The 15,100-nt window shown below is 33.2% G+C and overlaps 1 protein-coding gene and 1 pseudogene across 1 annotated transcript; both read right to left on the minus strand.

The window, feature by feature from the left end:
- Positions 1-4,696: 4,696 nt before the first annotated feature.
- On the minus strand, positions 4,697-5,481 carry LOC131034681 (ADP-ribosylation factor 2-like). The gene is made up of 3 exons (XM_057966253.2): positions 5,427-5,481; positions 5,026-5,272; positions 4,697-4,793 (listed from the first exon to the last, which is right to left on the minus strand). Exons 1-3 carry the CDS (start codon positions 5,479-5,481, stop codon positions 4,697-4,699), a joined length of 399 nt encoding a protein of 132 aa, XP_057822236.2.
- Positions 5,482-5,483: 2 nt separating this feature from the next.
- On the minus strand, positions 5,484-13,977 carry LOC131034680 (uncharacterized; annotated as a pseudogene).
- Between the last annotated feature and the right edge of the window lie 1,123 nt (positions 13,978-15,100).

Consider the following 15,100-nt stretch of genomic DNA (forward strand, 5'->3'; position numbering starts at 1 on the left):
TTTTGGTCGGGATGACCTTGTCTGACACTTTTTGGCTAAAATTTTGGGAGGATAATATATTAGTATTACCATTCCCAAAACAATCCCCAATGTGAAAAATGATAATTCCAAGTCACCCAAAGATATTTTTACTTTGATATCCCTATATAAGACTTACCTCCTAGCTCATTTCATCATTTCTCATTATCATTTCAATTCAAGAGAAAATATGAGTCTAAGGAGCAACAAGCTACACCAAGGAATCTTCAATTATGTTTCAATTATGCTTTCATGATAATTTTTTTGATGATTTATCATGTTATTGCGTCAACACATGGAGGACTTATCCTAAGAGTATTGCATCACCCATTGAAGGTATAATCAATTTAGTCAATCATTTCAACTCAGCATTTCAGTCTAGGTTTCAATTTTAATTCATCCATAGGGTTAATTCCAAACCCAAGGTTTGGCATAAGCAAACCCCTATCAACTAAACACAATTTTTTTTTCTTTTGTGTGCAAATTTAGGTTCTTCTACAGGTCTCTAGCAAAGACAAAAGATCAGAATGCACTTAAAATTTTGAGAGAAGCCATATCTCAAAATTTCTCCCACAAACACCAAGACAAGGGCATTCTAGGTGTCATTGTCATAGACAAGGGTTCTCGGGGCGCCATTCTCCTCACATATTAGGTTAGGCTAAAATTTGATAGGGTGCCAACGTAGTATCTCATAGGCCCAAATCTAGATCAGTGTGTATGAATTCATTTGTTAAACTTGAAGGTTGTTTTGTGAACCTTTGTGCTCTTAGTTCTAAGTCAATTTTAAATCACTTGTTCCTATCTATACCCCCTTTGCAAATCTAATTTGGTTTTGTGATTATCAGTTCCACATATACTTGTTTATGTTGTCAATTGTTAATTTTGTACCCTCTATCCCTAATTCTCACATCCTTTCAATTTCTCATTTTTAACTCAATCAAAAGGAGTGGAATCCAATCTGAATTCAACCCTCTTCCTAACAAAATTTAAGTTAAATATCTTGAGTTCATTCTCTATATAATGTAATAATTGTGAAATAGGTCTTGTTTTTAGTTTTCATGCATAAATTAGTGAATCCTATTTCTATACATTACATTTTGGTGAATTGGACATGACTATGAAGTAGGTCTTGTTCCTAGTTTGCATGCATAAGTTAGTGAGCCCTATTTCTACACATTACATTCTGGTGAACCCTACATGTCTTACACTTGCATAGTTTTTATTCTTACTTTTAGATCTAGAATTATTGCACGAATTTTTCAAATTTAGACATATTCATCTGTCACTTATGCACTTGCATTGCGTAATTCATGTACATGTGTTGCATTGCACAATTTTTGTTTCATTTCATTTCTTGTTCCATTGGATTAGAAATCATAGACAAAAAAAGGGCATTTTAAAATCTTTTCACGTTACAATCAATTTTAAGATAAAACATCAACCTTCAATTCACTTGTCTTTGCATTGTGCTTTTCCTAGTAGTACTATATCGAATAAGTTTGATGCATGTGATGTTGTTTTAGCCTCTTTTATATCATCATACATGTCTCCTAAATATTCTCTCCCCAATGAGGGCATTTTAGTGCAAGAAGATATTCTGATAACTTATCTCATTGATATCTCTCTTTGGAATCAATCATTGATGAATGATGTCGGTTATACTCCTAATATATCTCTCCCACGCATGAGAGTACCTTTATTGCAAGAGGATTCTATTGTGGTACAAGAGGATGATATGATTGACAATCCCTTTAATAAAGCTTTATTTTCTTATCATTTCACTGACCTTCCCTCTATAGATGAAGCATTGATGAGTTTTTCCTGTCCTCCCAAAATTAATCCTATTCATGAAGAAGTTTTCGTGTAGGTGAAAGATATCACTAACAATGTTCTCTCTCTCTCTCTTAAACATGAAGCTCTAGTAGATAAAGAATCTAACCAAGATCAAGTCAACCACGTTATTGGTTAGGAGAAGCCTAAAATTGTTGTCCACCTTCATTAAGATGTCCTTCAACATAAAAATAAACCAGTCATTGTTGTTAAAGGTGGAGTGAATCACCTACCTAATTATTATGTAGTGCCTCACACATATAATACTCAAAACAACAAGTAAGATTATAATGTTCTTCTCCCTCCTCAACCTCTTCTTGTTCCTCCTCCCCCCCCCTCTCATATTTCACAACATGTTAGTAAGGAGTGTGATCTTGTTGAGAAAAATTGTGTAACCAAAGCTAAGATATCCCTTTAGGACTTGATTCAAACCTCACTCACATATCATGGAATGATACAAGAAACTTTAATACATCAACACTTTATTATTTGGGCCCTTATTTTAAGCGTGCCCTTTATATCTTATTTCATTTCATGTTTATATGGGTCCCCTATCATTTCAAGGTTCAATGCATCTTTTTCCATGTGTAAATATTACATATTTTCATATAAATTATATTTCTATTAGCAAGACCCTATTATCTTGCATCCCTCAAATTTTAGGTCTAAAGAGTTAAGACAATTTTGTTTGGGGTGACCTTGTTCGACAATTTTTGGCTAAAATTTTGGGAGGATAATATGCCAGACTTACTATTTCTAAAACTATCCTCGACGAAAAAAATGACAATTCTAAGTCTTCGAAAAGGTTATTTTACATTGAGATCCCTATATAAAACATCCCTCCTAACTTATTTCACCATCTCTCATTAATATCATTTCAATTCAAGAGTAGACTCGAGTCTAAGGAGAAACAAGCTACATCAAGGAATCTTCAATTATGTTTCAATTATGATTTTATCATGAGTTTAATGATGATTTGTCATGTTATTGCATCAACACATGGAGGAATTATCCTAAGAGCATTGAATCACCTATTGAAAGTATAATCAATTCAGTCAATCATTTCAATTCAAGCATTTCAATCCAAGTTTCAATATCAATTCAATTATAGGGTTAATTCCAAACTTGGGGTTGACCTAGGTAAACCCCTATCAGCCCAACACAAATTTTCTCCTTTTCTGTGCAGATTTAGGTGCAACTACAGGTCCCCAATAGAGACTAAAGATCAAAAAGCACTCAAATTCATAGACATAACCCATATCTCAATATCTCATCCAAAAAAAATAGGACAAGGATGTTCTAGGTGCCATTATTCGAGACAAGGACATCTAGGGAGCCATTCTCCTCCAAGATTAGGTTTAGGCTGAAATTTGATAAGGTGCTAGTGTAATATCTCACAGGCCTGAATTTGAATCAATGTGCAGGAATTCATTAGTTGGACTTGAGGGACGTTTTGGCAATCACTTTTCTCTCTGTTCTAACTCGATTTTCAAGTACAAGTTCCTCTTTGTATCCCTTTTGCAAATATAATTTATTTCTATGATTATCAATTCTGTATTTACCTATTTATGTTGTCAATTGTTAATTTTCCACCTTCTAGCCTTAATTCTCGCATTGAATTCACATCCTTTCAATTGCTCTTTTTCAACTCAATCAAAAGGAATGGAATCCAATCTGCATTCAACTCTCTTCCTAATATAATTTAGGTTTAATATATTGCATTTATTCTCTTTATAATATGATCATTTTGAAGTAGCTCTTGTTCCTAGTTTGCATGCATAAGCTTGTGAACCCTATTTCCATACATTATATTTTTCGTGAACCCAACATGTCTTACACTTGCATATTTTTTATTCTTACTTTTAAATTTAATTATCTCATAAAAAATTTTAATTTAGACACATTTATTTGTTACTTATGTACTTGCATTACTTAATTTATGTACATGCATTGCTTAGTTTATATACTTGCATTACTTAGTTTCTTTATTAATTACCTATATTGGAAAAAAAGTTCTATTTCATTTCATTGTTTGCTCCATTGGATTAGACATCCTAGACAAAAAATGGGACTTTTCAAAATCCTTTCATGTTGTCAATTTTGAGATAAAACTAAACCTTTGACCGACTTGTCTTTGTATAGTGTTCTTCCATCTGGAGATGAAGCATTGATGATTTTTTCTTGTCCTCCTCCCAAAGGTTATCATATTCATGAGAAAGTTTTGGTGCAAGTGAAATATATCACTAACAATGCTCTCTCTCTTAAACATGAAGCTTTAGTAAATAAATAATCTAACCAAGATCAATTCAATCATGTTACTAGTTATGAGAAGCCTGAAATTATTGTCCACCTTCATCGAGATGTCCTTCAACCTTAAAATAAAACATTGATTGTTGTTAAATTTGGAGTGAAACATAAATCTGATTATCATGCAACAACATACATATAATACTCAAAACAAAAATCAAGTTTATAATGTTCCTGGACCCCTCACCAACCTCTTTGTCCTCCCTCTCGTCTTTCACAACATGAGAGTATGATCTTGTTGAGTATCTTTGTGCCACCCAAGCTATGATCGCCATTTGAGATGATTCAAACCTCACTCATATATGATGGAATGCTACAAGAAGCTTTAAAAATGATAGGTATTCAGAATCCTAAAAGACCTAATGATGTGACTTCTTTGTTGGAACGTATGCATGCAACTAGAGTTAAAATTAAGATAATAATAGAAATTAAAATTAAGGTTAAGATTACAATAAAACTTAAGAGTTGAAATTATCTTTAATTTAGAATTACAAATAAAATTTAACTTAACATTAACATTAAATTTAATTATTTAATTTAATTAAATATTTCTGCTGTTACAAAACGAATCAGTACCATTAAATGGTGGATCTATGGCAGAAATATCTTCACTGGAACTTACAGCCTCCACATTGTATCTGTCCATCACCAGTATTCATGTAGAATCTTGGTGCCCTCCGTTAATTGTTTGTATTTAAAAACCTAAATCATATTTCCACCAACATTTCAGATCATATTTCCTGATACATCATCAAATTCTTATAATCTAAGAACTAACGAATTCAAGTTTGTTTGTATGCAATTTCTGAATTTGATTGCTTTAATGAATCGTGTGTAATTTCTGAATTTGATTGCTTCAAACATATCTACACATTATTAGAAAGCCAATCCAAGCCTTCATAGAGACCATCACCAGAAGTAGCACAGGAGCTCTGAACATGCCAATGGCGTTGAGTTAAAGAAGACATTTCAAGCTCCTCTGTGATCTCTAAAACACTCATTGCATTGGGAAAATCATTCTTGTTTGCAAACACAAGAAGAGCAGCATCTCGCAATGCCTCCTCTTTGAGAAGAGCGTGCAACAAATCTCTTGCCTCTGCAATACGTTCCTTGTATGCTGTTTTTGGATTTGATTACTTGAATGAATCCTGTGCTATTTCTGAATTTGATTGCGTAAATGGTTATAGATCTTGATCACACTCTCTGTTATCTATCATAGAATGATAAGAGAAAATAAAGAAAAAAATAAAGATAAAATTGATCAACATTACATAAACTTTTGAACAAAACCCACCTTCCTTGTATATTCATGTAAGCTTCAAACATGTCTACACATTATTAGAAAGCCAATCCAAGCCTTCATAGAGACCATCACCAGAAGTAGCACAGGAGCTCTGAACATGCCAATGGCGTTGAGTTAAAGAAGACATTTCAAGCTCCTCTGTGATCTCTAAAACACTTATTGCATTGGGAAAATCATTCTTGTTTGCAAACACAACAACAGCAGCATCTCTCAGCTCTTTCTCTTTCAGCAAATTGTGCAACACATCTTTTGCCTCGCTAATACGCTCCCTGTCATCACTGTCTACAACAAAAATAACGCCCTTGGATTGCCCAATGTATTCCTTCCAGAGGGGCCTGATCTTTTCTGGCCTCCAACATCACACACAACGAAGGTAACATTCTTGTGCTTCACTGTCTCCACATTGAACCCCACTGTGGGAATGGTCTGAACAACTTCATCAAGGTTTAACTTGTATAGGATTGTAGTTTTCCCTCCAGAATCAAGACCCACCATCAAAATATGCAGTTCCTTGGAAACCTCTGGTATTCTGCTGGATTTGTTTCCCATCTTCTTCTCCTACTAAGAAAAGAGTAAACCCTATAGCAGGAAAACCGACCTCTACAATTTGGAAATCCTTAACAATGTTTATTGATAGCCCAAATCATCCATTTAAATATGGCCGACGCATACTAATGTTTTCATTTAAATATGGCCGACGCATACTAATGTTTTCATTTTCCACTCATGATGGACCCGCATTTGAGAAATTAGGTTTACTTTGGCCCTACATGCTGCTTCCATTCGGTGTGTTTTTAACTATTTTGGGTTGAAGGTGTGTCTTTTATCACGCGTCTTTCTATTCAAATTATGTATTATTATCTTTTAAAATTAATAAAAAATTAAATAGGATTTATTTATTGCATTAAAAATAAAAATTAATTATCTTAATAAACTAGACTTTTGATTAGAGTTTGGTTAAAAATGGAATTTTGTTTGCTAAACTCTACAATCTTACCAACCCATTTTATTACTTTCAAATCTTACGAATATATTTATTATAATAGTAAACTGGTTCAAGAGCTCCTTGAGGAACGAACCAGCTAAGAAAACCTCCAACCTACATTCCTCACTCAAGATTACAATGCATAAAAGGAGTTCACCTCTGAGGATGAAACCTACATACCTAACTATATAGAAATATACTACATCCCCAAAAACCTAAATGGTGTTAAAAAATTTACCCAAAAAACACCAAAACATCCAAGGACTTCAACCTGAGTCAGCCATTGGGAGACCATAATAAACACCACCAGATAATCAAATTACCAGTCCTTCCACATGTGATTGGTGCAGAGGATCCTGGTTGCCCATGTTCATGACCTAATATAGCTAATATAACATATATCTTCAAAAAGATTCGGTTCTTCAAATCTGAACTCAAAACTCTACCCACATTGTGAACAACTAAATGGACTACCCACATTGCGAACAACTAAATGGAAGGGTCTCACATTTTTAAGAGACCGCTTGATACTGTCAAAGATTAGACGAATAACTTCTAGAAGTTGATTATGGTCCAAAATATTTGCCTTAATGGATGATATTTTTCAAAGGAACCCATGACTGCTTGGGAGGGAAAAATAAACCTCTTTTCATGTGGGCAAAGAATCTTTATTTATATGTTTTACTTTTATTGAAAGAGTTATTTTTACTATTATAATAAAAAAAAATTATTATGTAAACGGTTATATATTTAAGTAAATAAAAATTAAAATTAATAAATGATTATATATTTAAGCAAATAAATATTTTCATTTTTCACTAATTGTAGACCTTAGATTTACTTTGTCTTATATGTATAAATCAATTAAGTCATATTTTTAAAATAATTATTATTTTAAAGTTAAACAAAAAAATTGTTTACAATAATTAATTTTGTATATTATTAAAGAGTTATTTTATTTTTCAATAATAAGACACAAATCATAAAAAATGTTAGATAAAAAAATTACTTTAATTTTTACTTCATCCCTTATTTTATGTAAAAAAATAATTATTACAATGCATAAAAGGAGTCCACCTCTGAGGATGAAACCTACATACCTAACTATATAGAAATATACTCCATCCCAAAAAACCTAAATGGTGTTAAAAAATTTACCCAAAAAACACCAAAACATCTAAGGACTTCGCTAGTAAGCCATTCGGAGACCATAATAAACACCATGAGATAATCAGTGTTCCTTGCATAATGTCCATATACAAATATCAGCTCCCCTCCTTCATAGTTAACAAATTACCAGTCCTTCCATAGGTGATTGGTGATATAGCATGTATCCTCTTCAAATCTGAACTCAAAACTCTACCCACATTGTGGACAACTAAATGCAAGGGTTTCACATTTTGAAGAGATAGAGACGGCTTGATACTGTCAAATATTAGGGGAAATTCGTCATGATTTAGCAAGAAATGCCTAGGAAATAGACCTCCAACTTTAGCTTGACCATTCTAGAGATCATAATGATGAATAATTTCTAGAAGTTGATTATCATCCAAAATATCTGCCCTAATAGTTTTGTGGATGATAGTTTTCAAAGGAACCCATGGCTGCTTGGGAGGGAAAAATAAACCTCTTTTCCTGTGGTCTTTATTTATATGTTTTACTTTTTATTGAAAGAGCTATTTTTACTATTATATAAAAAATACTATTTCTGTAAATGGTTATATATTAAAGTAAATAAATGTTTTCATTTTTCACTAATTGTGGACCTTGGATTTACTTTGTCCTATATGTATAAATCAGTAAGTCATATTTTTAAAATAATTATTATTTTAAAGTTAAACAAAAAAAATTTGTTTACAATTATTTATTTTGTATTTTATTAAAGAGTTATTTTATTTTTCAATAATATGAGAAATCATAAATAAATGTTAGATAAAAAAATTACTTTAATTTTTACTTCATCCCTTATTTCATGTTAAAAAAATAATTATTTTATGTTTAAAGAAGAGTTTGTTTTATGTTAAAACAAAAATCAACTTATGTTTAATACATTTACTTTAACATTATTTTATGTATGATCTTAACAGATATTTCATTATTATATGTCATTCACTTTCTCCCTTTCTCCAAATCGCTCTTCTTCTCATTGTTGTGCAAGACTCATTTTACTTTTCTCTTTGTTCAAGCTATAATTTGGCTTTTGTTTTCCTTCACATCATATGAAATGGTTTTACGCAGCCAATGAAATGGCTTCGATCCAAAAAAAAAATGCATTCAAATAATGCTTTATCCTTGTCTTTTTGGCAATCTGTGAATGAATGATCTGATCAATTCTTTCAAACTCTTTCTGTGTCAATTAGTGTGCCCAATCTGGTACATCCAACAAACCTGCAACTGTACCTTGTTATGCACTTGATTCACCTTCATGATATTTATATAAATCTACAACATTAAATAATGGAGAAATATCGAAGCTCAATCATGAATGTACTCTACAAAGTCTACTTTTAATGCACTCTTTCTACTCAAGTCTGCACTATCCATACACCACTTGGAATGGACTGTTTCTCACACTTCGATTATAGAATAATTATATGTAAATTATGCTCATGTCAATATAAAATCTATCTGTTTTGGTTTATCATCAACCAAACACCTGATCAAATTTCCCAAACTTTTATTCACAACTTCATTTTGGCCTTCAATTTGAGGATGGTAGGTTGAACTAAAACCCAATTGTGTTCCCATCTTCTTCCACAAAGTATGCCAAAAATGACTAACAAATTTAATATCCCAATCTAAAATAATACTTTTTGGCAAGCCACGCAACTGTACTATATGTTCAAATGAAAAACAATATAGCTATATGGGAAACATCACTACACTTATGACATGTTATAAAATGGGCCAATTTTTAAAATATGTTCACTAAAACAAAAATAAAATCATTACCTCTTTTTGTCTGTGGCAATCCCAAAACAAAATCCAAAGGTTTTCTTCATTCCCTTGGCATGTTGACATATACGAAAGCTTTACACCCTTATTTTTGCTATCTACACTCATCCTCAACTAATAGTAACTCTCATTTAGCTATGATATTTTTTTGTCAACTCCAAAATGTCAACTCAACACCCCACTATGTTTCTCCTTCATCAAGTTTTCCCTCATTGAAATTTGAGGTGGCATAACCTCTTCCCTTTGAACAACAATTTTTCTTGTGTCTTCTTCATACAACTCTCTCATACAATCAAAACCAACAACACCTACCCTTAGCTCATTCAATGACAAACATCTCCTACTGAATGCGTTAGCAACTCTATTTGATTTTCCACTTCTATGCTTCAAAATAAAATAATAACTTTATAGAATCTCAACCCAATTCACATGTTTTTACTCAATTTACCTTGTCTATTTATGAATTGTAATGCATGATGAGAGATATACAACTTGAACTCCTTTGGTAGAAAATAATGTCTCCACTTTTGGAGTGCTTGAACAATTGCGTACAATTATTGATCATATGTGGAGTACTTCCTCTTTGCCTTATTTAGTTTTTAATAGAAGTAAGCTATTAGTTTTCCCTCTTGACTTAGAACTCTCCCGATCATTGTCCCACTTACATCACAATCAACTTGGAACATTTTTTCAAATTCAAAAATTGCTAATATGAGCTACTTCGCTACCTCTGCCTTCAAAATATTAAAACTCATCTTTGTTGTAGTTGTCCAAACAAATTATTTTACCCATCATCAATAGCTTCCCTATGAAATTGTCATGATCTGCCCAGGAGAATAATATATATCTCCATTGGCATTATGTCATAGGGCATCTCAATGAGGAAGGGCGTCCGCCCAATTAGATATATCGACATTTAGACATAGGGCATCTCTATCCCATCCTCGGCCCACACCTCATAGTCCATGTACAATCTCCAAACGACCGTGTCTATATCATCCAAGGCCCTACACTAGTGTTCTAATTTTCCCAGCTTGCGTTGGACAACTACACCTGTGTACCCTTATGTGCATGTGCTCCCAGGCCCACACCTATAATAATGTCACTCTGGATGATAAACTTCTGTATCCCAGATACACTACCTAGGGTAGCTCCTTGTATAGGTTGGCCAACATGTAGGACCCCATGCAAACCTGCGTCCCTATGTAACCATGTCCTCCAGGACCAAACCCCATCCTACAGCAAGTCCTTTTGACCTATGATCAAGACAAATGAAACCACCAATGAAACTTGCTAATATTGAAGGTAGAGGCACATAACCCAAATCCAAGAACTCCTACCAAGGGATCTCATAACCACTAATATGGTCATCCTATAACACCCATCGAAGATCCTTTATGCCACCCTCCTCTATCTGCTGATACGGTAATAAATCCCCAACCATAGGAATCCGCAAGATCCAATAACAATCCTCAGGTGTCACCATCATCTCCCTAGTCGCCAAATGAAAGGTATTCATATCACTATACCACCTCTTTGCTAGTGTTGTCAACAAACCTCGATTAATGATATATCGAAGCATGCCAAATAGAGATGATAATCCACATCTCTCAATGATATCTCAGTCAACTTGTGTCAACTGCAGGATGAGTGTCCATGGCTTCAGGAATCTCGAGAGAGAGTATAAAACACCAAGATTTTCCTGCAAATCACAAACACACACACCATCAGTTCTCGCTTCAATAAATTTTATAGAAACAAATCAACTCAAAATTGCAAATCATATCAACCGCATCATATCATGTTCAATCAGAAACATATCAATAGTAAATCTCATATAAACCGCATCATATCATGATAAATCAAAAACATATCAGCAACCAATCTTACATCACAAGTATCAACTAACGAATAATCAATGATCCATATCAGCATCATATCAATAATCCATATCAGAGGTTCATATTAGTAAAAACAAATCAAAACATCATATCTGTTATCCATATCAAAGATTCATATCTGTAATCCAAATCAAAGATCCATATCAACATCATACCAGTGATCCATATCAGTGAAATATTTCAATGCAACAAATAGTGACCCATATTAGCACCTGATATCATTGATTCATAAACAACAACCCATATCAATACAGCATATCCACACAACATATTGAACAATTGATCCAATGACTCATATAAGACAAAACAACTCAATCAGACCCATATCGACATCTAAACGAGCTATCAAATCGATAACAACCTACCTCAATCATAACTCATCTCCGAAAATAATTTTTTCCAAATTTTCTATCTCACGTGCTACATCAGACCTCCAACGCGCTAAACTGCCACACATGAGCTACTTTTTTCCTCAAATGAGCTATTAAATGCTCCCAATGCACTAAAACAATACTATACACTAAATCATAGCTCCAATGTGCTACCCTATTTCCCCTATGCACTAAACTAGTCTATGCGCTAATTGTCACATCCACTGCGCGACAGTTAATTTTGTATGTGCTAATTTGCACCTACGCCCTATTCTACCCATCCTATGCGCTAACAACCTAAGCTAGGGTTTCTATGCACTATAGTTAGTTGCATATGCGCTAAAGTCCTACTCATATGCGTTGAACCATGAAAATCGACCCAAAAAATTGAAAAACATGACAAACAATAGCCAAAATCGATAAGAAAAGATAGGGATTCGAGCCACTTACTAGTGGGCCATATACGACGGGTCTCCAGTATTTCCTGATGTGCTCAAAATGGTGACAATGGTACGGAATCGACATTGTGATCAGAGCTCCAAAGGTCCAAATTGCAAGATGACAATTGTAAAATTTCTTTTCAAAATCGCTTTTTACCTTTTAAAAGGGTAAACCCTAGGGTTAATAAGGGGCATATTATTTTTTTTCAACTTTTTCATTATTAACCTTATCAACATCTTTTTTTCAGGAGATGAATAAAATCATGCGTATCCGACATCGTCAATAGTATCATATCACAATTAACTCAAGCAATCACACATTTTGACAAATTTTACAAATCTTTCACACATACCCTTGATTCATCTCCTGAGGAGGCATCATCAAGATCATTTATCAAATCCACATATGGGGCATCATATCAAACATTTTGACACATAGCATCATATCGATAAAATTACATTTTGACACATAGCATCATATCGATAAAATTTTGGCAGCATATCTAGTGATTTTCTTTGAATCAACATGTGCACACACGTCACTTCAAAGAGGGGCAAAATGTAGACGTATAAATCTGACCACCTTATTAAATAAACATTTAAACCGCATTCCCTTATTAATTAAATCTTATTTAATTGATTTCTTCATTTTCATCTATTTGATTAAATCTATTATTCAATTTATTTAATTAAATTCATCTAACCCCCTCCCTTTCTAGCCTTTAATTAAATAAATCACTATTTAATTAAATCCCCTTTATCCATTTTAATTAAATTTATCCTTGTATATAAATAAATTAAATTTATAAATAGTTTTATTTTCTTTGGATTTTTGTTCTTTTCTTTTATTTCATTTTTATTTGTTAATATAATTAATGTAATTTATTTTCAATAGTAATGTTTGGGTTTAAATTAGTTGAAGATTATATATATGCACCTTATAAATTGATTAAGATAAAGGTGTTTGTCATCAAAATCTATATATCAATGCTTGCTTATAGAGCTAAAGATTTCCTAGCTTGTCATTGATATAATATAAAGGTAAAGATGAGAGATTTGGTTTGCAATTTTTGGCACCCCAAGTACTTACAAAACTAATTAAATACTCACACACACATCATCACAAATATGAACACTTGGTTAGTCCAACAATCATAGCATATATGCATAGATACAATTATGCAGTCTCCACCATTATAATATCATGGAAAATTGGTTCTCAAGAAAATGGGAAAGCAAAAATCAAACTAGATTCAAGATACACATCAACCTACTACTTGTAAACTAAGTTATTACATAGAAACAATTTATTACATAAAAACTAGTTAAGTACACCCTATCTACATATCGTTTTACAAAGCCAATCCAGCCCTTCATAGAGACCTTCAACAGAAGTAGCACAGGAGCTCTGAACATGCCAATGGTGGCGAGGCAAACGGTGCAATTCAAGCTTCTCACTTGTCTCTGCAACACTCATTGCATTGGGAAAATCATTCTTGTTGGCAAACACAAGAAGAGCAGCATCTCGCAATGCCTCCTCTTTGAGAAGAGCGTGCAACAAATCTCTTGCCTCTGCAATACGTTCCTTGTCATCGCTATCCACCACGTATATAAGTCCCTTGGAATCCCCAATGTAGTGTCTCCACAGTGGCCTCATACTTTCTTGGCCCCCAACATCACACACAACCAACTCAACGTTTTTGTGCTTCACTGTCTCCGAATTGAAGCCCACCGTGGGAATGGTTCGAATAACCTCCCCAAGTTTTAGGTTATATAGAATTGTGGATTTACCAGAAGCATCAAGACCCACCATCAGAATACGTAACCCCTTTGTAAGGTGTGAGATTTTGCTTGATTTGATGCCCATATTTTCTAGGTCTTCTGAATATTGCAGGAGAGTTGAGTACAAATCAAAATCTTTATAAATAGGAAGATATATACCCAAAAGCTTCATGGTGGCTGTTTTTAACCGGCACATACTTTCCAATGTGCCCCTTGACGTGGCAACTCGGTGCAATTCTTCACCCATTAAGATTTTAGGTTAGTGTATACTTTCACACTATTTTTGTAAAATGAAAAATTCTTTAATTCAATTTGGATTGCATTACATCAAACCAAACACATAAAATTTGTTAAGGTGATTCATTTGAAATCTTATTCTCATCTATTAATATTATTTTAAATGTATAATTTCAATGCTATTTATAAAATAAAAAAGAAATTCAATTTAATTTGAAAGGCACTTCATTAAACATAAAGCATAGGATTTGTTTAAGTCATTCATCTAAATCACACTTCTATTTATTAGTGTGATTTAAGATGAGTCACTTACACAAGTCAAAATTCAAAATGTGTTATTTAAATTGAAATAAAATTTAAAGATTGATTTAAAAAGAAGTGGAAAAAAATTGTTCATTTTGATAGTAAAAAACCTATAATTTAAAATAAAAGTCATAAAAACTTAAACAATTCACATTTTAACGGAGGTTGTTGGCAGCAGTGGCACTCCCCTTGGGATACAAACCACCTTGTTGAGGCTGTAGCCACCTATCATGGGGGTCTGTTGGCCAAAAAAATTAATGCTAAGGCAGTTTGGTTAGAAGGGGACTCTAATAACATTATCCAATGTCTATTCGATAAGCATAAACCCTCGTGGAATATAAAATGTTGGATTGAGAAAGCGAGAGATTTATTAAAAAGTTTCCAAAACCATAATATTTCTCATGCCTATCAAGAAGTCAGCGGGTTGGTCGATTACTTTGGTAAACTTGGAGTTAGTAGCAATGATGAAAAAGTATGGGAGCTAGGAGATAATTTTCCGGCTGAAATAAAGGACTTAATGTTATATGATTTGGCCCTAGGGAGACATATTTTAAATGATCACAAAATACCCTCTTTTGATGGCTCGCATTACAATTATTAATTGTGTCATTTTCACATTACTCATGGTTGGGTCACACGCTTTTTGGGTTCTTTCTAGCTTGCCCAGC

Source organism: Cryptomeria japonica, chromosome 5 (assembly GCF_030272615.1).
Source record: "Cryptomeria japonica chromosome 5, Sugi_1.0, whole genome shotgun sequence".
NCBI lineage: Eukaryota > Viridiplantae > Streptophyta > Pinopsida > Cupressales > Cupressaceae > Cryptomeria > Cryptomeria japonica.